This window comes from Rhynchophorus ferrugineus, unplaced genomic scaffold (genome assembly GCF_030347505.1).
Source record: "Rhynchophorus ferrugineus isolate W39M unplaced genomic scaffold, kcgeb_rfMv2 rfM1, whole genome shotgun sequence".
Taxonomy (NCBI): Eukaryota; Metazoa; Arthropoda; class Insecta; order Coleoptera; family Curculionidae; genus Rhynchophorus; species Rhynchophorus ferrugineus.
The window spans coordinates 93279245-93302872 of NW_027472580.1; the positions used below are offsets into that span (position 1 = coordinate 93279245).

Here is a 23628-nt window from a genome sequence, read left to right on the forward strand (position 1 = left end):
GTGCCGCGCGAGCTCACTTTTGACCAAAACAACGACGAGTTGATGATTCGGACCAGTGTTTGAAGATCATCAAGCGTAATAAACCCGAGTTTTTGCGTCGATATGTAACAATGGATGAAACATGGCTACATCATTTCACTCCGAAGTCCAATCGACAGTCGTCCGAGTGGATTGCACACGATGAACCCGCTTCAAAACGTGGGAAAATGCAACAGTCGGCTGGCAAGGTTATGGCGTCTGTATTTTGGGATGCTCATTTTGGGACTATTACATAGTGTTATTGGACCGTTTGAAGGACGAAATCGCCGAAAAACAGTCTCATCTGAAGAAAAAGAAAGTGCTGCTTCACCCAAGACAATGTACCGTGTCACAACTCAGTGAAAACAATGGCAAAAATCCACGAATTGGCCTTCGAATTGCTTCCTCATCCACCGTATTCTCCATATCTGGCCCCCAGCGATTATTTCCTGTTCTCAGATCTTAAAAGAATGCTCGCTGGAAAGAAATTTTCGTCGAATGAAGGGGTGATCGCCGATAGTGAGACCTATTTTGAAGCAAAGGACAAATCGTACTGCAAAAATGGTATCAAAAAGTTGGAGGGTCGCTATAATCAGTGTGTATCATCCTTGTGTGTGAAAAATGAAAAAAAAAGTGTTTTATTATGGTAGGCCGGGGACTTTTCAATTGACCTGTTACAAATATTGCCAAAACTGCTGCAGGCTTCTGTAGAAAATACACTAACCGGGACTTAAATCTGATCAAATATCATCGATCAAAGTGAAACATACCTGACTCGTTAAATCGACCGAAAGGCACAAATATTGATGTTATTTTTCCGTTAAAATAACGCAATACTTCTCCCTCGACCCAGTAACACAAAAACACATAAAATCAGCAATAAATCTGCACGATTCTCAAACGTATTTTTATAAAAAACACGGAATGATCGAAGAGCCGCCTCGCGCAGGATATAAACGATCGGGAAACGTGTTTGTACGAGCATTGTAATTGGAGATCTAAAAACTTATTCTTAAAACTTATTTGTTTATGTTGCTGAGAGCCCACCGCCTCGTAATGTTGCAATAAAATCCAGTCCCGGCATCTAAATTCTTGCCCAACTGTATATGTATAGATCGGACAAGGTTATTGTTAATTATTCCCGTCATTATCCCACTTAGCCCGTTCGGATTTGTTCAAACAATATAATCATGATTAAATCGCGCAAAAATACTCTGAAAAACAAACAAATCGAAAGAAAAGGAAATCGACTTGTTTGGTCATAGCCTACTTGTTTTAATTTTTGTTATTTGAATTTCTATTGATTTAAATTGATTTAGAAATGTAATTATTATAACTTGGAAAGGTATTTTAGCCAGGCTGGCAAGAAAAAGCATCAATTCTAATATTTCTGATGCTTTTGATATCATTTGAATTTCTTTTTTTTTATTTAATTTTATTTTTCTATTAGGTCTTATTTATTTTGAACAGCGGTATCTATTGGTGAAAATGTGAAGTATCAATGTAAAAAACCGTTAAATAACCTAACCCAACTATTAATTTCAAGCGTTTGAGCATTTCTCTGCCTAAAATGATAGATTATCATTTAGTTATATTGAGTTATTCAATATATATAGATACTAATCATGGAACACTGTGGAATTGCCTCTTTGACATACAACTACAAACAGTACGATCCAAAATTTAGTTACAACATGATTAATTTATTCCTTACTTATTTTGGAAATTCTAAAGTGAAGTTCTGCATAAAAATAAAATAATATATTTTTTATTATTTAATTTTTACATTGTTACTAGTCATTTCCGTCTAACCTACAATTTGTCTTTATGATAACTTAAATTTAGACATATAACAAGGAGGATCCATCGGCCCTATCTCAGTCTCTGGTGAAATAATGTTTATACATGTCAGTTCTGATTTATTAATTAATATATGGACCTCACTACACAACACTACACATGATCAGATGTCTGATTCTTTTGAGTCTGTGTCCTGTTCTGGTGGTATCCAATAGTCGCAATATTTCAATATTCGTATGAGAATGGAGTCTTTCCTCATGCCCCCTTGCAATTCTCTTGATTTCTTGACTGATTGTGGGTATCTGAAGTTCTCGAAGTAGATAATCAGTCCTATAGTATTTGGGTGCGTTCACAATACCTCTGTTCTGAAAAATTTGTATTTTATTTATGTTATTCTTTGCAGAACATCCCCATAATTGAACTCCGTATGTCCTTATAGGGTTCAGTATTTGCTTATATAATAGCAATTTATTATGTACTGATAATTGCGATTTTCTTCCAATTAGCCAGTACATTTTCCTATATTTCATTTCCAGTTCTTTTCTTTTCTTTTTTATATGTTCCTTCCAGCGAAGTTTTGCATCAAGATTCATTCCGAAATATTTTGCGTTGGTGTTATATGGAATATAATATTATCTAATGTTATTGGGGCTTGTACGGTTTGTTTATAGGTGAACTGCACATGTACAGATTTACTTTCATTAATTCTTATTTTCCAAGCTTGTGTTCAATTATTGTCACTTGTCTGTTGTAATATTCGTGCGCCCTCATCACTATTGTCTTCGACAGCTATAATCGCAGTATTATCAGCAAATATAGCCATCGTAATATTCTCCATTTGTGGTATATCACAAGTGTAGTGTAGATAAGTCATTGGTCTCAGTACACTTCCTTGTGGAAGATAATAATGATATTATAATTTTTTATTTATTATATTGAATCTTTCTCCCTTGAAGATCCTTAATGCTCTTTATTATTTGTTCAATACCTAGTTAATCCGAATGATAACTGCCTTCCTGGATTTCCCTACTTGGAACTTTGATATAGAAGCAGTGATCTTTCAAGCATCACCAAAATATATTAATCAAGATTTTAGGGAAATGTGATTTCAGAACTTTAATAGTGATCATTTAACATCTTATTAAGAAGCCATGCCGGGTGATTTCAAACTACATTTCCGACTGTATTTTAAAATTAGAAAACTCAAAACCCAAATGCATACGAAGGTTGCCTTTTATATTTCGGGATTTTAATAAATTAGTTCAGCCATCAAAACTAACCAACAAGCTGGCATTTATTGTGATATTTATACCTGTATGATATAATTATTTACAATATTTCTGTTACAATGAAAGTACAAATAAATCTTCACGCTATTTTTTAAATAAAAAATTAATCAAAAATTTACTGCGACTACTGTTACTTAAAATTCATATGCAATAACGAGACCATATGCCAAGTTTTGTGGTAGAAATTAACTAGCTGAAATTGATTATAACTAGATAAGAGGGTATGTAGTACGGATCTATTGATTTCACGATAAACAGCATCACGCGCTTAGTGTTTGATTGTGTCTGATTTATTTCAACAGAAAAGTCTTGTATGATGTTTCAAAACGTTGATATAGAATAAGACGCCTTTGATAAAAACAGGTATTTATTGCGTTTTCACTGACCCGCAGATAAATATCAAGAAATAAAGCTCGATTCTCAACAGATGATGAGGCGCCAGGTACCATTATCCGTCTTTCCGGCTTTGACCGCAAGTTTTAATATTTTACAGATGGTAAATCGATTCGTCCAATATTAAGAACCTTCGAGGGTGGTAAAATATGTTAGAACGAAGACATATGAAACCTCACATTCAAAATAGAAAAATATGAATATTATATTTCGACCACCCTTGTAAAAATAATATTTCTATAATTTATTATTACTTTTACTATATAAAATAAATATGTTTGGTATTAAATTCATAAATTTATCAACGTATTATTCTCCTTTTCACTTTTAGATACACCAAATAATGCTGAGGCAATATACATTTCTCCGCATTTAAAATAGTGCTTTTGATGCCTTCAACAGAACTATGCCGACAGAAATCATATGAAATGAATTGGAAAGGTGTCGTATCTTATAAGAGGATGGAACCAACTGAAACTAAATTCTCTTAAGTCTGCGTGTTATTTAAAAGTGGAAGCACTTCGGTATTAACTTAATCGGAATCTTTCCTCATGTCTTGTTCTGAATCTCTTAAGTTCCTCTGTAACCGTTGGATTCCGAAGGCCTCGGTATAAGTAACAGATCGATTAAAAATCCCCGGCCTACCATAGTAAAACACATTTTTTGGCAAAATTAGTTTTTTTTATTCAACATAATTATCTTCAAGGGTGATACACAAGGAGATATACAATGATTATAGCGACCTTCCAACTTTTAGATGCCATTTTTGAAGTACGATTTGTCCTTTACTTCAAATAAGTCTCAATATCGGCGATCACTTCGGGCTCTTCATTCGACGAAAACTTCTTCCCAGCGAGCATTCTTTTGAGATCTGAGAACAGGACATAGTCGCTGGGGGCCATATCTGGAGAATACGCTGGATGAGGAAGAAATTCGAAGCCCAATTCATAGATTTTTGCCATCGTTTTTAATGTCTTGTGACATGGTGCATTGTCTTGGTGAAGCAGCACTTTTTTTTTCAAATGCAACTGTTTTTCGCCGATGTCGTCCTTCAACCGGTCCAATAAGGCTATGTAATAGTTGCTGTTGATGGTCCTTCCTTTTCAGGGTAGTCACTGAAAATTATTCTATGCGTATCCCAAAACGCCATAAGCTTGCCAGCCGACTATTGTGTTTCCCCACGCTTTGGAGCGGGTTCATTGTGTGGAGTCCACTCGGATGACTGTTGATTGAACATCGGAGTGAAATGATGGAGCCATATTTCATCCATTGTCACATATCGACGCAAAAACTTGAGTTTAATTCGCTTAATCATCTTCAAACACTGCTCCCAATCATCAACTCGTCGTCGTTTTTGGTCCAAAGTGAGCTCGCGCGGCACCCACTTTGCACATAATTTTCTCTCCTTCTTTCTCCTCGCTTTCTCATACCCAAATATTCGTGAATTATATGATGTACACGTTCAGTTGATATCTTTAGAGTGTCTGCTATTTCATTCAATTTCAATTAACAACCTCTTTTGGGCGTCCACTGCGTTCACGGTCTTCGGTGCTCATATCACCAGGTCTAAACTTAGCATACCAATACTTGATAGTTGATTTTCCTGAGGCAGTGTCAGGAAACTCGGCATCAAGCCAAGTTTTTGCTTCAACAGTATTCTTTCCCCTCAAAAAGCAATATTTTATCAACATGCGAAATTCCTTTTTTTCCATTTTTTTTTCACAGTAACAAAAGTTGCTTCACTCAAAAAGCTATAATTCACAAACTAATGATCCGACAGCTATCAAATTTATACACGCATCTTTTGAGGGTCAGGGCTAACTAAAAAACACATGGATTTAATACTAGTAGCGCCATCTATGTGCTAGACAGGGGACTTTTCAATTGACCTGTTTATTGGTCCTCTAGTATCCAGGTGTATATACCATAATACCTCTCAGGACTTTATTCTCAAATACTTGTATTCTGTTGATATTACTTCTAGCAGAAAATTTCCATAAGTAAATTCCATATAGATATACCTATGGATTTTAGTATCTTTTAGAATCTACATATATAGCTGCAACTTATTATGTAGGGAAAATATGAATTTTCTTCCAAATAACTAATATATATTCTTGTATTTTAATTCAAATTATTTTCTTCTATTTTTTTACAAGCTTCTTCCAAAGACGTTTTGCGTCAAGATTCATTTCAGTCCAAGTACCTTGACTGAAATTAATACTCTTCTATGTGCTTTGTTTGCATGCTTACTTAAAAATTGAAACAGAACACTTAAAACAGAATTATTATTTTTATTCTTCAAAAATAAACAATTTTTCTAAATTATTTTCAAAATATTCAAAAACAGTATAAATTAATATCCAATCATAGAGATGCCATGCTGTTTTTCAGCGGCTTCTGATAACTGATATCGATGATATTTCAAATTTTACTGAATACTGATTTAAAATATACTACGTTGTTCATTAAGTTCATAGTAATTTAAAATTGTGACGTTATATACATATTTCATCTTGCATATAATTAAAATGATTAAAATTGATTTAATTTGAAACATTAAAAGACACCAAATATTGTCTAGAATAGGTGAATCATTCGCTAAAAATCGAACATATACACATTTGAGTGCGCCTTTAATAGTGATTAAAAGGAATTTGTATTGTTTGTAATGTAATTTGTAATTCTGACTCAAAATGGAAAGTTAAGAAATCAGATAAGAAAGTACTAATACGGGTTTGTAGGAAGCAAAGGCAATTTAGTTCGTGGATTACCTTCAGACTTGTAGAGCAATAAATCCATATTGTTATTCTAAGCTTTTGTGTCAAATGAATGGAAAAGACCTAGTTTACAGAAGAAAAAAATATTTTCAACAAGGAACAAACCGTTTCAACGTCCAGCTTATTTGCCTGATTTAACTCCCTCTAACATGTGACTTCTCTCATCTTAAAACAATAATTTTTGGAAAACAATTTTCATTAAACTAAAGTATGTTGCAGGTCTTTCGTTAGAGGATTGTTGAAAGAAGTGTCTTAAAGTTGAGATAAATTATAGTGGAAAATTAAGTTATTTTTGGAGATATAAATCCGTTTTATTTTCTTGAACTTATTAAACAATCTAGTGCCCATATTAGAGTATTTACTATTAACATTTATATTTAATGCTATGCTACGAATTAATTACTTCCCTAGTATCTGGAAAGTAGCTAAAATATTAATGATTCGTAAACCAGGAAAAATACCAGAAAATGTGACCTCCTACCGACCTATAAGTTTATTACCGATAATCTCGAAAGTTTTCGAGAAATTATACATAAAAAAGCTAAACTATATGATAGAAAAAAGAAAAATTATTCCAGAACATCAGTTTGGCTTTCGCAATAAGCATGGGACTATAGAACAAGTGTATAGACTTGTAAACAAAATAAACGCTGACCTAAATACCAAAAGATATTGTTCGGCTGCTTTTCTGGACATATCTCAGGCTTTCGACAAAGTATGGCATACGGGCTTGCAGGTTAAACTAAAGAAACTTCTCCCTCATCCGGACTATCAGCTACTAAAATCGTATCTCACTGACAGACATTTTATTGTAAATCAAGGCGATGAATATGCCGAATTAAATCCCATATATTCAGGAGTTCCGCAAGGTAGTGTACTGGGTTCAGTACTGTATCTTCTGTATACGGCTGATCTGCCCACCACAAAAATAACTACTGTGGCAACATATGCAGACGATACAGCAAACTTAGCATCCCATGAATATCCAGTCATAGCATCAATAAACCTACAAACCCACCTGGAGCAAATACAATTATGGTTGAAGACATAGCGCATTAAAGCCAATGAAACAAAATCCACGCATATAACGTTTAGCCTGCGTAGAAGAACATGTCCACCAGTGAATATCAATCATCGTCAACTCCCCCCAAGCAGAGCATGTTAAATATCTTGGTATGCATTTAGATCGACGCCTAACCTGGAAGAAGCACATACTCTCTAAACGGAAACAACTGGGACTAAAATTATAACAAATGTATTGGCTCATCGAGCACAAATCCAAGTTATCATTAGATAACAAGTTATTGCTGTATGAGTCTATACTCAAGCCCATTTGGTCTTATGGAATCCAACTGTGGGGTACCGCTAGCAAATCTAATATATCCATCATTCAACGGTTCCAAAATAAGGTGTTGCATTGTTAATGCTTCGTACTATATTTCAAATAAAGTGATACAATGCGATATTCCTCTAGAACCTATAACGAGTGTAATTCAACGTGTTTGTGTGAAGTACTTCGAAAGACTGTCAGTGCATCCCAATGTACTCGCTAATCAGCTAAATAAGCGACGTGATAGTGAATTGCGTAGACTAAAACGTTTAACACCACCTGATCTGATTACTGGACATATGTAGACTTTAGAATAAGCTTCAGAATAAGACTAATTAATTAAGATAATATTTTATACAGAAGATTGCTTAATGAAGTGATTTTCTACATGCCATGTATATATAATATAGACTCACGGACGTGGACTCACGAAAAGTAATAAAAAAATATATTAGAGGATTTAAAAAATAGTTAAATGTTAATGTTACTATTAATCTACACACTTATTCAAAAACTTTTATGTAAAATATTTTAATTTCAGGTTGATAATTCGGCTTTGACCGGCGAATCCGAACCGCAACCGAGAGGAACCGAGTGCACTTGCGACAACCTCCTGGAGACGAAGAACTTCGCCTTCTTTTCCACTAATGCTGTCGAGGGTACTGCTAAAGGTACGTCCTGGAAACTTCGTCAAAACCAACACTGACAGTAATTATGTTTGCAGGTATTGTCGTTGCTACCGGGGATCAAACCGTTATGGGGAGGATTGCCGGTTTGACAGCGCGTTTACAGCCCAACAAGACTCCCATAGCTAGAGAGCTAGAGCACTTCATGAAGATCATCAGCGTCTGGGCTTGCTTCCTGGGTGTGGTTTTCGGTAGCGCTGCCTTGGCCATGAACTATTCCTGGATTGAAGCTTCTCTGTTCCTGATTGGCATCATCGTAGCCAATGTTCCTGAAGGTATGATATCAGACCGTTTATTTTCATTATGCTCTTTAATGATTTAATTATATTATATGAAAAACACGTATAAAATAACTTCAGTAAGTGTTCTCTATAATTAACTACAGCCTAATATTTGTTATATTTCTTCAGAATTAAACACTACACCAGTTTTCAACCACAGTTCTATTTTATTTAGCGACTTCGAAAAAGAAGCAGGTTCAATGTTCGACTGTATATTTTTTTTATATGCATGTTCGCCGATTTCTCTGTCAATTTTTCAGGACCGATTTAAAAAAAAATTTTTATTCGAAAGAGTACACTTCCGACGTGGTCCCATCGGAACCAAGTCAGAATCTGTTGGGGGAAGGGGGGAAAATCGATGGAAACGCTCAAATTTCAAAGGCGCGTTCAAAATTTTCACATATTTTTTATATAAAATAATCAGATATTTGTGTATAATGTTATTACTGAGCTGATGTGACGGAAAGTCGTTCAGTGCAAAAGCCATTCAGTTTGCTTTTTAAGCACTAACAATAGCTTATGACTCGTAGAAATATTGTAGACAGTTTATTTTATGGTGTAATGGTTAAAGCGTTTAGCTCCGAATGGGAAGTCGTGGGTTCCATTCACGGCGCGGACAATAACTTCTTGTTGGGCTAGTTTAGTTATAACATTTGTCAAAACACCTAAGCTCAAAGTCAAGAGGCCTGAAACGCTCCTTATTTTCAGTCATTATTTCTTTATCCCTTCATTCCTCATACGGGCTGCACCTTTATTTGGCCTACCCGTTGAAATATTCAATAAAATAACTGCGTAGTTTTTTGAGTGAATATCTATAAATAAAAAGAGAAAAATAAAATATTTTCCTTCGACTTCAAAAAATAAATAAGGAACTCACTAAAAATTAGAAAATAATCAAACATAGATTTTTAACACAAAAAAAAAACATTTTAAAATGAAATATGTATATAATAATCTTTGTAATAACTAAATAAAAATAAACAAAAATCTTATATGATTTATCTACTACAGGTATTTTTAAATATAATTTATTTTACTATCACTGAAAAAGTTTGAAGCCGAAGAATTGAAAGCATGATTTGATGAGAGCTCGTAACTACATTGGCATGTAGTAGCTCATTAGTGTAATAGTTTTGAAGTATTTTTGAAGAAATTGAAATAAATTTGGGACTAAAAGACCCCAAAGAGTGTGAGTAGCTGGCAATGTGATTTGAATACACTCTTCTGTATATACCTAGTTCAAAAGCTTCTACGCCATATTTGGTACAACAAGTAGGTGTAATTTAAATAAGTACTTAATGAAAAAAAAATTAAAAAACATAAACTAAATGAAATCATTATTGTAAATCTGTTTTAACAGGTCAATTGAGAAGTCCCCGGCCTGACACATAGATGGCGCTACTACAAATAAATTCATTTCTTTTTTAGTTAGTCTTCAACCTTCAAAAGATGCGTGTATAAATTTGACAACTGTCGGATCATTAGTTTGTGAATTATAGCACTTTGAGTGAAGCAACTTTCGTTGCTGTGAAAAAAATTGCTTTTTGATAAAATATTACTTTTTAAAGGGAAAAAATACAGTTGAAGCAAGAACTTGGCTTGATGCAGAAATCAAATCAAAGAAAGAAAAAGAAAGAAAGAAAGAAAATCAACCATGACGGTGAACGCAGTGGACGCCCAAAAGAGGTTCTTACCGACGAAAACATTTAAAAAATCCACAAAATGATTTTGAATGGCCGCAAATTGAAATTGAATGAAAAATCAGACACTCTAAAGATATGAACTGAATGTGTACATCATATCATTCACGAATATTTGGGTATGAGAAAGCTCTATGCAAAGTGGGTGCCCCGTGAGCTCATTTTTGACCAGCAACAACGACGAGTTGATGATTCGGAGCATTGTTTGAACATAATCAAGCGTAATAAACCCGAGTTTGCGTCGATATGTGATAATGGATTAAACATGGCTCCATCATGTCACCCATCACAGTCATTCGAGTAGACTGCACACGATGAACCCACTGAAGTGGGAAAACGTAACAGTCGGCTGGCAAGGTTATGTCGTCTGTATTTTGGGATGCGTATGGAATAATTTTCATTGACTACCTTTAAAAAGGAAGAACCATCAACAGCGACTATTACATAACGTTGGTGGATCATTTGAAGGACGAAATCGCCGAAAAACGGCTGCAATTGAAGAAAAAGAAAGCGGTACTTCACCAAGATAATGCGCCGTGTCACAATTCAGTGAAAACGATGGCAAAAATCCATGAATTGGGCTTCCAATTTCTTCCTCATCCACCGTATTCTCCAAATCTGGCCCCCAGCGACTATTTCCTGTTCTCAGATTTCAAAAGAATGCTCGCTGGGAAGAAATTTTCGTCGAATGAATAGGTGATCGCCGAAACTGAGGCCTATTTTGAAGCAAAGTTGGAGGGTCACTGTAATCAGTGTATCGCCCTTGAAGGGAATTATGTTGAATAAAAAAACTAATTTTGCCAGAACAATGTTTTTTAGTATAGTAGGCCGAGGACTTTTCAATTGTCCTGTTAATTATAGTTAGTGTGCTAATAGGCTGTTGTTATATAGGTACAAACACGAAATATTGTAAGATCCATGGATGCACTTAAGGGAAAACCATTTTGTGATAAACTATTCAGATTCTATTTTATTAATAAATATTCCAAAAAGCATTATCGCAAAAAGCAACAGATTCCTCGTCACTATATGACGTACCCGAAAAACATCATTCACCTGTAAAACCATAAATCCTCATTATTTCGAAAGATAGATGCATAAATTGCTTGGCACATGTCCTAATCGAACGTCTTGTTTGTTGCATACACACTTTGTTATAACATCCGATTTGGGTTTTCAATTAATCTATTTATATAATATATGTCGTGAAATTACATCGCTAAAAATATGCGACTGGCGGTTCTTTGAAATTTATTTCGAAAATACTTGAAATTTTTCGACAGAGAGACTTTGCAACTAGTTGCATAACCGACTTTTTACGTCTGACGCCTAGAAAAATCCTAATTGATCATCATTTACTATACCTGACCGAAGGGGGGCTGCCAAATAAAAACTGGCAACAGTACCAGTTTAAAATTATCCAGAAACTTTCAAAATAGGTTTATTTTAATACACTTTAATTATATTAATAATCATAGATGGTTAATTTTAGTATTAAATGATTTTGTTTTTATTCAGTGTTTGTTATATGTCAAATTTTATGAATTGTCATTAACTTATATTAGTTTAAAACTCTAGGTCTTTCGTCACATCAGTTTTAGCTCAGTTTTCGGGAGGTTATATATTAGTAATCCCAAAATTACTTTTATAAATTATTAGGAAAGATTCAATATATAATTAATCATGTTAATAAACATTTTCGATTGTTTTATTATCAGCACTAATTTAATATTTGATAACACCAAATTCACTTGTAACAAACGTTGTCACTGTCATTTGTCAACTGTCAGTAACATTAGTTTAAAAGAAATAGTAATATATGGAGTATTAACTTAATATTGGTTATTTTAAATTACCATTACAGACACTTGAAAAGAGCATAATTTATAAGGAAGCCATTTCATTGGTTGAGGATTTCATACGCATGACGTGACTAAACCCTGACGTCACTTTTCTACTGACCAATTAAATTTTAAATAAAACCCAAATGCAAATTCTTAAAAAAATGATTAAAATAAGATTCTACATAAATACAAATATTATAAAATATTAAAATACGAAAATATATCAGACAGCATTTTATTTATTTATATCCAGAAAAAAAATAAGAAGAAAAAATCCACTCGAGGTTTAAAACAAATTGTATATTTTTACAAACTATACATACTCAACTGGCAATGTATTTAACATCATCTATGACGTGAATTAGCTGTTTTATTGGACGGGCTGTGGTCGTCTTGTTCTTTTATATCCTCGGATTCATGCGCGTTGTCGATTACTGGCCCCATGCTGGTGAATACGCGGTTGCCTAACAGGTCATTGCAGTAGCTAAAAAAACAATGAAAAATGTTTCATTAAATCCGTTATTGTCTATTTTTATATGAAATAAATATGCTGAAAATCTTCTCCTTGCAGGTCTGTTAGCAACGGTCACAGTATGCTTGTCAGTAACAGCAAAAAGAATGGCCGCCAAAAACTGCCTGGTAAAGAATTTGGAGGCGGTCGAAACGCTGGGTTCCACATCGATCATCTGTTCGGACAAGACCGGTACCCTAACCCAAAACAAAATGACCGTCTGTCATTTCTGGGTGAACAAAAAGATCATGTGCGCCGATAGTACCGCGGAACAAACCGACGCTCCCAATTATAATCAGCTAGAAGGTTCCCCACAGTCGGTCAAGCACCAGCCGTAGGCTAAACGTATTTTTCTGTTTAGAATATAAAACGTTGATGCGCTGCGCGACGTTATGCAACCGGGCAGAGTTCCTCCAGGGCGAGGAAGGTATGCCGGTCCAGTCGAGGAAAGTTCGAGGCGACGCTTCAGAGGAGGCTATACTGAAATTCGTGGAAGTAAGCCATGTCCATGGCAAGCCAAGCGAGTTTCGACAGAAGAACCCCAAGTTGTTGGAGATTCCTTTTAGTTCTACCACAAAATATCAGGTAAATATTGCCTCATTTATATAAAATATCACTTAATTATCCGCCCTAATGCGTAGATTACGGATAGACGTATATGGGATGGACAAAATGATGTTGAGCTACTTTTGAAACAGTTACAGAATTATTTCCAACAAAATGTTCTCCCATTTCTTACTCTTTGCTTCCAAACTCCCCGTAATTCTTAAATTATGTTGAGGTTTGGCGATTGTGCAGACTAGGAAAGATGTTTAATTGTATTCTGATGCTATTCAGATCAAGACTGAACCTTTTTGGGAGCATTATACCACTTATAATAAGAACTTTATTATTGAGGATATCGAGATATTTATTCGCAATAATTTGGCCAGTTAGTTATATGAGTGACAGGACCAGATGAATTATACAACATTTCCACCCAAATCATATCGGAACCTTTCCCATGCTTGACGGTAGGCAGCATGTAACCCGGATAGTGGGTTTCTTTTGGAATTCTCCAGATATAAACCCGGCCGTTTGTAGGAAATAATGTAAACTATGATTCATCGGACCATACCACATTCTTCCCATCATCAAGTGTCCAGGTTTTATGATGGTTGCACCACTTCTTTCACAGGTTAGCGTTAGCTTCCATCATAAAAGGCTTGGCAATCTCAGCCCTTCCATGAATACTATTTTTGTCGAAGTAGTATTATTCATGTGAGTGTTAAATTCTGCTGTCACTTTTGTCGCGGTAGTTTTACGCTGTCTGGCCACAATCCTTCTTAATATTACTCGGTCTTTGTCAGTTAACTGCGTTTCGAACACTATTCCTCTTCACCGGTGATGTTTTATCATGCTTTATGTATGATGCTATTATCATGGATAGTCACTAAATGAAATGTTAAACAACTCTGATGTTTTCGTTACAGATGGTTCCACTAACTGAGCATTAGTGATCATTATCTTCGAACTTTAAGAGGTCATATATTTCGATCATATATTCAACGATCGCTTGTTTTAACATTTGGAAAAGAAAACCTATAATACAACGAAATATAACCTGCAAGACTTGCCATGTAAACTGGGTAACAGAAGCAGTATCGCCAAAAGGCAACAAGATGTATTATTGCATGGTCTTCATATTATTTTATCTATGTATATAATATTGGGATGGTACCTTCAAAGGATACTTTTCAAATAGTTGTTTAATATTGGAAAAACAATGTTTTGATACAGCGATGCATTGAATATATGGTTTTTTGAAGAAGAGTACAAGGGCAGTTTGATATTTCAGTGTCAGCTACTTACTATTCTGCCTTTGGTGTAGCAGAACTTCATTCTCCAAATCTCATAGCCGCATCTCAATTGATGTCTTTTTTTGGGTTAATCATTGTTTTCTAAATAATAGAAGCTTCCAAGACATATCTTTTCTAACACAATCTCTAAGAGAAAGATACAGAAATTGTCTTATTTCCTTTATTCGAAATATCTCGAGCTCATAAATCAGTAATAACCGGGAACGTGCAGAAAGACCTTTTTTTATCATTTTTCACAAAGTCGTAAGGTCAATTATGAAGTCAGTATATAAACTATGTCGTGTATAGCAATTTAGTTGCATTGGTAGATTTTTTAAAAAAGATGGTAATGGCCGACTTTAAATATAGGTTGTTAATAAAAACTAATCAACTAATTGATCTTGCCATCATTAACCAAACAAATTAAGTTCTTCACAACAAAATTAATGGAAGAAAACCAAGATTGTCTTATGATAAATTACCAATGTTCATTGACAGTTAACCTTTAAAACCCACCATTGCATTCTAGAAAAGAACCAATTAGCAAATTCTTTGTTCGAATCTATTCTGCATTAAGTTTCTCTGAAATGTCTTATTTTCTCTCTTTCTGTTATCTCAGCTTCCCATATCATTCTTATTAGCTTGTTGTATTATATTTGCTGCACGCTGATGTATTTCATTAAGTATCACTTAAATCGATTCATTTTTATTCTTTTTGTAATTAGATTTGTTGTACTAAATTCATTCTTTACCACCACTGATAATTCTGTAATTCTGTAATAATTCTTTGTTACTGTTCTTGTAATGAAGAATAAAAAGGCTATATATTTTCCACGCCATACTCATCATCATAAAATTCTACAAATTTCTCGTAATATATAAAAGTAAAGGTTTCAAATCGTTTAATACCACAATAACATAAAAACTTTTCATTTTTATTATTTGTTTCTGTTTAAAGATCAGTATTCATGCCATGGAAGAGGGTTATTGTTTGTTGGCCATGAAGGGAGCACCAGAGAGAATCTTGGCGAGGTAAGAATAATGTCAGTTACTTTTATACAAGTTATTGTCAGTGTCCCATCCCATCCAGATGCTCCACGATTTGCACCGAGTCGGGAACACAAGAAATGAACGACGAGATGATGGAAATATGCGATAGAGCATGCACGGAACTGGCGGAAAAAGGCGAGAGAGTCCTGGGATTCGCCGACTTAGTCCTGGACAACCAGTACACGAAGGAGTATCCCTTCTGTGCGGAACCACCGAACTTCCCCAGGAAAAACCTGCGTTTCGTCGGCTTCATGAGCTTGATCGACCCTCCCAGGCCTCAGGTTAACAATTTGCTATGCGTGAAGCCGGTTTAGCTTAAAAATGATTATTTTAGGTTCCAGACGCGGTCGAGCGGTGTAGGTCGGCCGGTATACGTGTTGTAATGGTCACTGGTGATCACCCGGTATGTACCTTTGAGTTATCGTTGTGTCGGTAGTACGGGGGTTGCTATTTTGGTATATTTTGTACCTTGACAATACTAAGTAATACAAAGACTCCATTTGAGCTTTCCATTAAGCAATTCTAAGCCAATGCGATGTATGGTCTCTCCAAAGTTATTTTGTACATACGTCATCTAAATTTGTGACGTCAAAACGCCGCAATGTTGCCACATCAACTCTGAGTTTTAGTTCAGTTTCGCTTTGATACACAACAAAATTCTAGTTTAAATAAAGTAATGAAACAAAAATGTACACAGGGTGTAGGTTACAATTGTTTTATTATATTTACATTCAACTCTTTTCCACGTCATCCATGAGATAGAGTTCTAGGCGCGTTTTTTTATGTAGTGGTATCCCCCTGGAGGCCTAATCCACCTAATTAACAGTTATATATCAAAGTAATGTATTTTACTTTCATTAAAGAGCATATTTGATTTTTTTCCTGTATATCTTTTTTCGGGCCTATTTCTAAAAAGTAAATTGCAAAAAAACGCGAAGAATAATTTCATTTATATTTACCTAGTAACAATTTGAAATAGTTCAGTTTTTAGCTTAGTCTCTGGAAAACTCAATTCACGTTTTGAAAGCCATTCCTTCATTACAGCCTTTGTTGATGCTATTGTTGGGATTTTTTCTACCAGTGTGCTATGATATGGCGCATGGTCCATAATAATCACTGATGGTTCCTCCAGGTTCTTTGACAATTGATTTTCAAACCATAACAAAAACATGTTATGGTTCATTTCTTCATGGTAGTCGCCCTTGGACTTGGAGGAAAATATTAATTCTGCTCCAGGAAAAAAAACCATTCTTATTATCTACATGAATAACAATATATCTACAATTAATTATTAATGAATATTATGACCATTAAAACCTAATCAAATGCTATGGTAACTTTTATCTTTTTCCATCAATTTTTGTTGTCTTTACACATTTTTGTTACTGTCTTGCCAAGAGTGCCCCAATGAACCATTTTGAAATATCCAAGTTTCATCAAGATACACAAAGTCAAATAATTTATCTTCCTTGATTTTATTGTACGTATTTAAACATTTAGTTCTTTTTAAGGCAATGTCTGGAAGTTCCATTAGGCCTTTTTGGGGGTTATCTTTACACCATTTAAATCCTATGTCTCGTAAAAGTGTATGACTTCATCCTTCAAAAAGCTGCATGTCCGGTTTTTTGTATAATTTCCAGATTAATAATTTTCTCTAAGATAATTTTATTAAATTATGTTTATATCGATAAAATAGTTTGTGTACTCACTGTTCACTAAATTTCATATATTTGATCTCGAATAGAGCCATTATCCAGATGGTCAAGATTCGTCACCCAATTTGTATGTAGTATATACAAATGTAGTATTTTGTATATACAATATAATTATATAATATACATATATTATAATACATATAAAATAATACATACCAAGTAAAATGGATAATGGAATTACCTTAACACATTTTTGATTTTGAATAACAAGATAATTTTATTAAATTATGTTTATATCGATAAAATAGTTTGTGTACTCACTGTTCACTAAATTTGATCTCGAATAGAGCCATTATCCAGATGGTCAAGATTCGTCACCCAATTTGTATGTACACGGGTTTTCTTGGTTGAATCTTCATTTTGTAAGCGATGTTAGTCATAGTATCCACACCATTATTCAGCGAAGCTGCAACACGCTAAAAAACATTTTCAATACAATTGCAGCAACTTATAATATTTAATATCATCAATATTTACCTGTCTAACGGAATTTACGGGCAAAAGGGGGCCTCCATTATCTCGTTCCTTTTCGTAATAACTTATTAAGGATGCAATCAGTTTGTGACCCTGACTATCCAGTGTTTTCGGCATTTTCAAACAAAGTAATATGATATATTAAGCAGCGATTTCAAATTTATCAAAACAATCAAAGCGCCAAAATAACGTTTGCCCGTTTATAACCTGTAGTACTATAATTAATATTTTGAAGAATTTTGGGTACGTTTGACAACCGGCACTGTGTCTCTTTTTACGGGCAATACATTAAACATCTCGATGACGTATGTACAAAATAACTTTGAATAGACTATATATGTACTAGCCAATGTAGTAATGTATATATACATTGCTGCAATTTACATTTCTTTCTGTTTTATTATATTGAAAACAAATTCCTAATCCTTCCTTGTTATAATTCTAATAACTTTTTTTAATCCAAAACAATGTCATACACTTATTCATATACTAACATAATAATTTTAACTTTTTATACTGACAACTATTATGTATTATACAAAGAAAACTTAAAATTTATAGTTAAAAAAATATAAGTAAAATTACTATGATGTAATTGACTACACACAAGTGTGGCATAAGATATTTCCTTGTATCTATAAACGTTAACGCATCTTGGTCTACAGAGTTAGCCATAGCCATTTATATAATACCATTATATAATTATATACAAAATAATTATATAATATACATATATTATAATACATATAAAGTAATACATACCAAGGAAAATGGATAATGGGATTACCTTAACATATTTTTGTAAAAATAAAATTTACCTAAAATCTACTACCTAATCACAACTCTTGTAAACAACAACACGTGCCTGTAAAATCTCTCAAGCTATTTTAAAATAAATGCGCATGAGCAGTTCCATGGTCAATCAACAGATAATCATAATATCATAATTTCCTAAAACAAGTCTTAAACTATCACTGAAACAACCTAAAAACTCTTCAGTGCCAATTTTTGTTAAACACGTCAGGTAACAGCCAAGGCCATCGCCAGAGAAGTGGGTATCATCTCGTACGAGGAGGTCATCGAGGCGTTCAACATCAACACGATCGAGACCCTGCCTCCCAACTTGCCGTTCGCCAAGAACAAAGCCATCGTTATCCACGGCGCGGCCTTGAGGGACATGAACGACCAGGAACTGGACAGGATCCTGTACAACTTCCGGGAGATCGTCTTCGCCAGGACCTCGCCTACCCAGAAGCTGCACATCGTTGAAGGGTGCCAAAGGTTGGGTGAGATAGGTAAGGTTAATGGATAAGACTAGCGTTTTCCTTAATTGTCGGTTGCGCCTGGCTTTGGTTTTCAGTCGCTGTAACAGGTGATGGAGTCAATGACGCTCCGGCCCTGAAGAAGGCCGATATCGGTATTGCCATGGGTATTTCTGGATCGGAGGTGTCCCAGCAGTCCGCCGATATGATCTTGCTGGACGACAATTTCGCTTCCATCATCACTGGCGTGGAGGAAGGTCGCAGGATCTTCGACAATCTGAAGAAATCGATCGCCTACACGCTCGCTTCCAACGTTCCAGAAATCCTACCATTTTTGGCTTTCGTCTTATTAAACATTCCACTTCCCTTAGGTACGTATAACAACAAAATACAGAGGAATTAGAAGTGTATCTCCCATGTATTATCTGTGAACAAGTTTAGCGTTCATTTGCCATCAGAAGGTGCGATTGACAATATGTGTAGCATGAAATTTAAAATATTTCATTAATAATAATAGCAGTAATAAAAATAGTAAAAATAAAAATGCAATAAAAGTTTAAAAATACATTTTATCCAAATATATGTAAAATTTAAATGGTAAATATTATTTCAAGGAAGAGTTCTTAACATTGTATATGTTTAATGACAAAATATTAAACAAACAATACATTAAAGCGTAATATACAGATATAACACAAAACTTATACTTTTAAATGTACAAAGTTTAGTAAATTATTGAATGTGAAACATTTTATATTATTTTAAATATAACTCGGCCATATACAGAATACAGTAAAATATATATGTTGAAGACTATTTATTTTGAAATGTCTTTTCAAATCTTATTTTTCCAAATAACAGGTTGAACAAACAGTTTCCAAAGCAATTGAAAAGTCCCCAGCCTGACACATAGATGGCGTTACTAAAAATAAATCCATATGTTTTTTAGTTAGTTCCAACCCTCAAAAGATTTTGATTTTGAGTGAAGCAACTTTTATTATTGTGAAAAAAATGGATAAGAAGAAATTTCGCGTGTTGATAAAATATTGCTTTTTGAAGGGAAAAAATACAGTTGAAGCAAAAACTTGGCTTGATGTCGAGTTTCCGGACACTCTCCAAGAAAATCAACCATCAAGGATTGGTATGCTAAGTTTAGATGTGGTGAAATGAGCACCGAAGACGGTGAACACAGTGAACGCCCAAAAGAGGTTGTTACCGACGAAAACAATTAAAAAATCCACAAAATGATTTTGAATGATCGTAAATTGAAATTGAATGAAATAGCAGACACTTTTAAGATATCAACTGAACGTGTACATCATATCATTCACAAATATTTGGGTATGAGAAAGCTCTCTGAAAAGTGGGTGCCGCGAGAGCTTACTTTCGACCAAAAACAACGACGAGTTGATGATTAGGAGCAGTGTTTAAAGATGATCAAGCGTAATAAACCCGAGTTTTTGCGTCGATATGTGACAATGCATAAAACATGGCTTAATCATTTCACTCCAAAGTCCAATCGACAGCCATCCGAGTGGATTGCACAAGATGAACCCACTCCAAAGCGTGGGAAAACGCAACAGTCCACATTACATTACAGCGACTATTACATTGCGTTATAGGACTGTTTGAAGTAAGAAATCGCCAGAAAACGGTCGCATTTGAAGAAAAAGAAGTTGCTGCTTCAACAAGACAAAGCACCATGTCAAAAATCCATGAGCTCACTCATGGAATTGCTTTCTCATCCACAGTATTCTCCAGATCTGGCTCCCAGCGACTATTTCTTGTATTCAGATCTCAAAAGAGTGCTCGCTGGGAAGAAAATTTCGTCGAATGAAGACGTGATTGCTGAAACTAAGGCCTATTTGCCACAAAAAATGGTATCGAAAAGTTGGAGGGTCGCTATAATCAGTGTATCACCCTTGAAGAAATTATGTTGAATAAAGAAACTAATTTTGGCAAAAAAATGTGTTTTACTATGGTAGGCCGGGGACTTTTCAATTGACCTGTTATCACATCTTTTACCTCAGTCTGGCCATCTGTAATAGCTTTGATTAACAGTACCTCATATAATATATAGTACGCCATCCATATAAACTGTACTATATTTAGATGTTGCAATAAAAAAATGTTTTATTTTTGCCTTTTGCCATTCTGTTCACTTTTCTCATTCAACAAAACAAAGAAAACCTAACTATTATTCTTCTAATCACGTTTCGTTGAGATTGCCCAAAACAGTTTATCATTTTGAAAAATACAGGTATTTGCTGATATAAAATATTGGACAGACTGCTTGTTAAGTTTTGTACATTATCTGGGATTTAAATAGAACAGTTGAGACATCATTTACCAACAAAGTAAAAAAAGTCTCATCATACTGCCAGGCATTAATAGCTTCACTGTTGAACTCGTGATTTTGTGACATATCTGGATCAATGTTTTCCTTTTTCTATGCCACAGATCACATATTTTCAAATCAGTTATATATAATTAACATTTTAAAAGACATACAATTTAAATAACAACTGGAAACCGTATACTTTTTATGCAATACTCTCCACATTTCGGTTTGTGGTCAGCCTGTGTAATATGTACATTACAAACCCTTTTGCTCTTATTTAAGACCTCACAAGATATTCCCGTCTGTTTCTTATTATTTATTTCTAAAAGCCATTTCTGACGTAGTGCAGAATCCCTAGGAAAGCTGTGCATTCTATTTGAAACGGTACTACATCCTGGTACGCAACACCTTAGATGTCTTCAGATATAAACACACCATCACTACATAGTATAAAACAAAGTCGCCTTTTCTGTCCCTATATCCCTATGTGCGCTTAAATCTTTAAAACTAGGCAACGGATTTTGATGCGGTTTTTTTCAATAGATAGAGTGATTCAAGAGGAAGGTTTATATGCATAATACATGCATAATATACTAAGGCAACATTGCTAATTTTAGAGGTTTCTAACGTGATGTCGTAAATTAACCTATTTTTTTAGGCTTATTTAGCAATTAGCAAAAACGCTGCCTAACCCTACGAGTTAGATCAAATTAATGTACTACAGTATTGTACACCATAAAAAGGTCTACAAAAAAGTATATGTTTATCTTTTAGGGATAACCCACATTAACCATTTTTATTGTTTACTTTTTACGTGAGAAAATGGCTTATTTACGAAGCTATTTTAAGCAATACGGCATTAATCCTTATCGAATTAAGTACCTTAAATACAGTGTGCAATTAATATAGATCAATATGGTTCCTTACAGCATGTAAATTAAACAAATATTTTCGGAGATATTACAAATTTAAAATTTGCGTTTAAAAATGTGTAATGTAATAAAAATTGTATGAATTTAGATATTCCAAAGATAGCAGGAAATCTTCATAGTAAGTATAGGGGAAGAGGAATTGTTTTACTCCAAATTTAATGCGTGCAGGCCAAGGGCAGTAATGAATGAACCAAAAATACTGGATCGATTTTAATCATGTTTTCATTGAGTGACATAGGCATATATATTTTATGCCCGTGCAAAGTCGGAGCGGGCCGCTATGTTTTTATATACAACGTTCATATTTTTTCTGTAGTGTATTTAATTTAGTATCAGCATTGCACCCGTGCGAAGCCGGGGCGGGTCGCTAGTTTTAACTAAAAAGAACCATAAAAACACGGTTAATAAAATACTAATATTTGACACGTATGTAAGTTAATAAATTTTTTAAGTTTGTTTTGTCAGCCCTGTTAAAAAATGCTCCAATTCGAAAGAGGCGCTTTCAACAAAAGCTTTGTCGAAAAAAATTGAAACGAAATTCTTTGTATATAAATCAAATTGTTTCTATAGGAAATATATAATTACCAAAAATGTCCAAAATATCCAGTAAATTCTTGATTATTTCTACCAAATATAAACAAATGTGCTCTACGACTTCTTATTTTCAAGAAGAGCCTTCTGAAAGTAGAAAGTATCAAATTTTAGCTTTGCTACTAAATTTATACCTCGAGCCACCTGGCCGCAAATGAACAAACTAAAACATTGTTTCGCATTCGCCCATTTTAGATACCCTTCTAAATTCTCAATATTTTGTGGTATAACTTGAGGTTTTTAACGTCAACTAATCAGCTGACTCATCCCTCCTCAGGTGTAATGGCAATTCTTTGCATCGACTTGTTAACCGACATGTTACCAGCTATCAGTTTAGCGTATGAAAGAGCCGAGAGTGATATAATGCTGCGCCCTCCCAGGAATCCGAGGAAAGACAAGCTGGTCACCAGGAAGTTGTACTTCCTGGCTTACGGACATATCGGGCTCATTGAGGCCATGGGCGGGTTCTTCGTGTATTTTGCGATCATGGCTGAGCACGGTTTTATGCCCATGCAGCTTTTCGGTGAGTATCCTCCACAGACCACATGAAAAGAAATAAGGGATTGTACATGGATGAACTTTGAATTATTTAAAGAAATAAATATATAATAAATAATAATATAGTATACAAATAGGAATACAGAAAATAATTACGACATTAATTAATATAAATGTGCTTATTCTAATGAATTTTCACCTGAAAACTTACATGTGATCAACAACACAACTTGTTCAACAATAAGTTTTTTGTGTTTTCCATTATACCTGCATCTGATTTTCCTCTGCTTCTGTT

General features: G+C 34.4%; 1 protein-coding gene across 1 annotated transcript in view; it reads left to right on the top strand.

The window, feature by feature from the left end:
• The window catches only part of LOC143192182 (sodium/potassium-transporting ATPase subunit alpha), a 46961-nt gene that overhangs the window by 19504 nt on the left and 3829 nt on the right, over positions 1 to 23628 (top strand). Inside the window, exons 5-14 of the mRNA XM_076397576.1 lie at positions 8152 to 8281; positions 8335 to 8571; positions 12693 to 12938; positions 12994 to 13217; positions 15429 to 15502; positions 15561 to 15801; positions 15855 to 15923; positions 18734 to 19004; positions 19070 to 19342; positions 23113 to 23358. Of these exons, the coding sequence (XP_076253691.1) occupies positions 8152 to 8281; positions 8335 to 8571; positions 12693 to 12938; positions 12994 to 13217; positions 15429 to 15502; positions 15561 to 15801; positions 15855 to 15923; positions 18734 to 19004; positions 19070 to 19342; positions 23113 to 23358 (2011 nt within the window). The remainder of the gene's footprint in view (positions 1 to 8151; positions 8282 to 8334; positions 8572 to 12692; positions 12939 to 12993; positions 13218 to 15428; positions 15503 to 15560; positions 15802 to 15854; positions 15924 to 18733; positions 19005 to 19069; positions 19343 to 23112; positions 23359 to 23628) is intronic.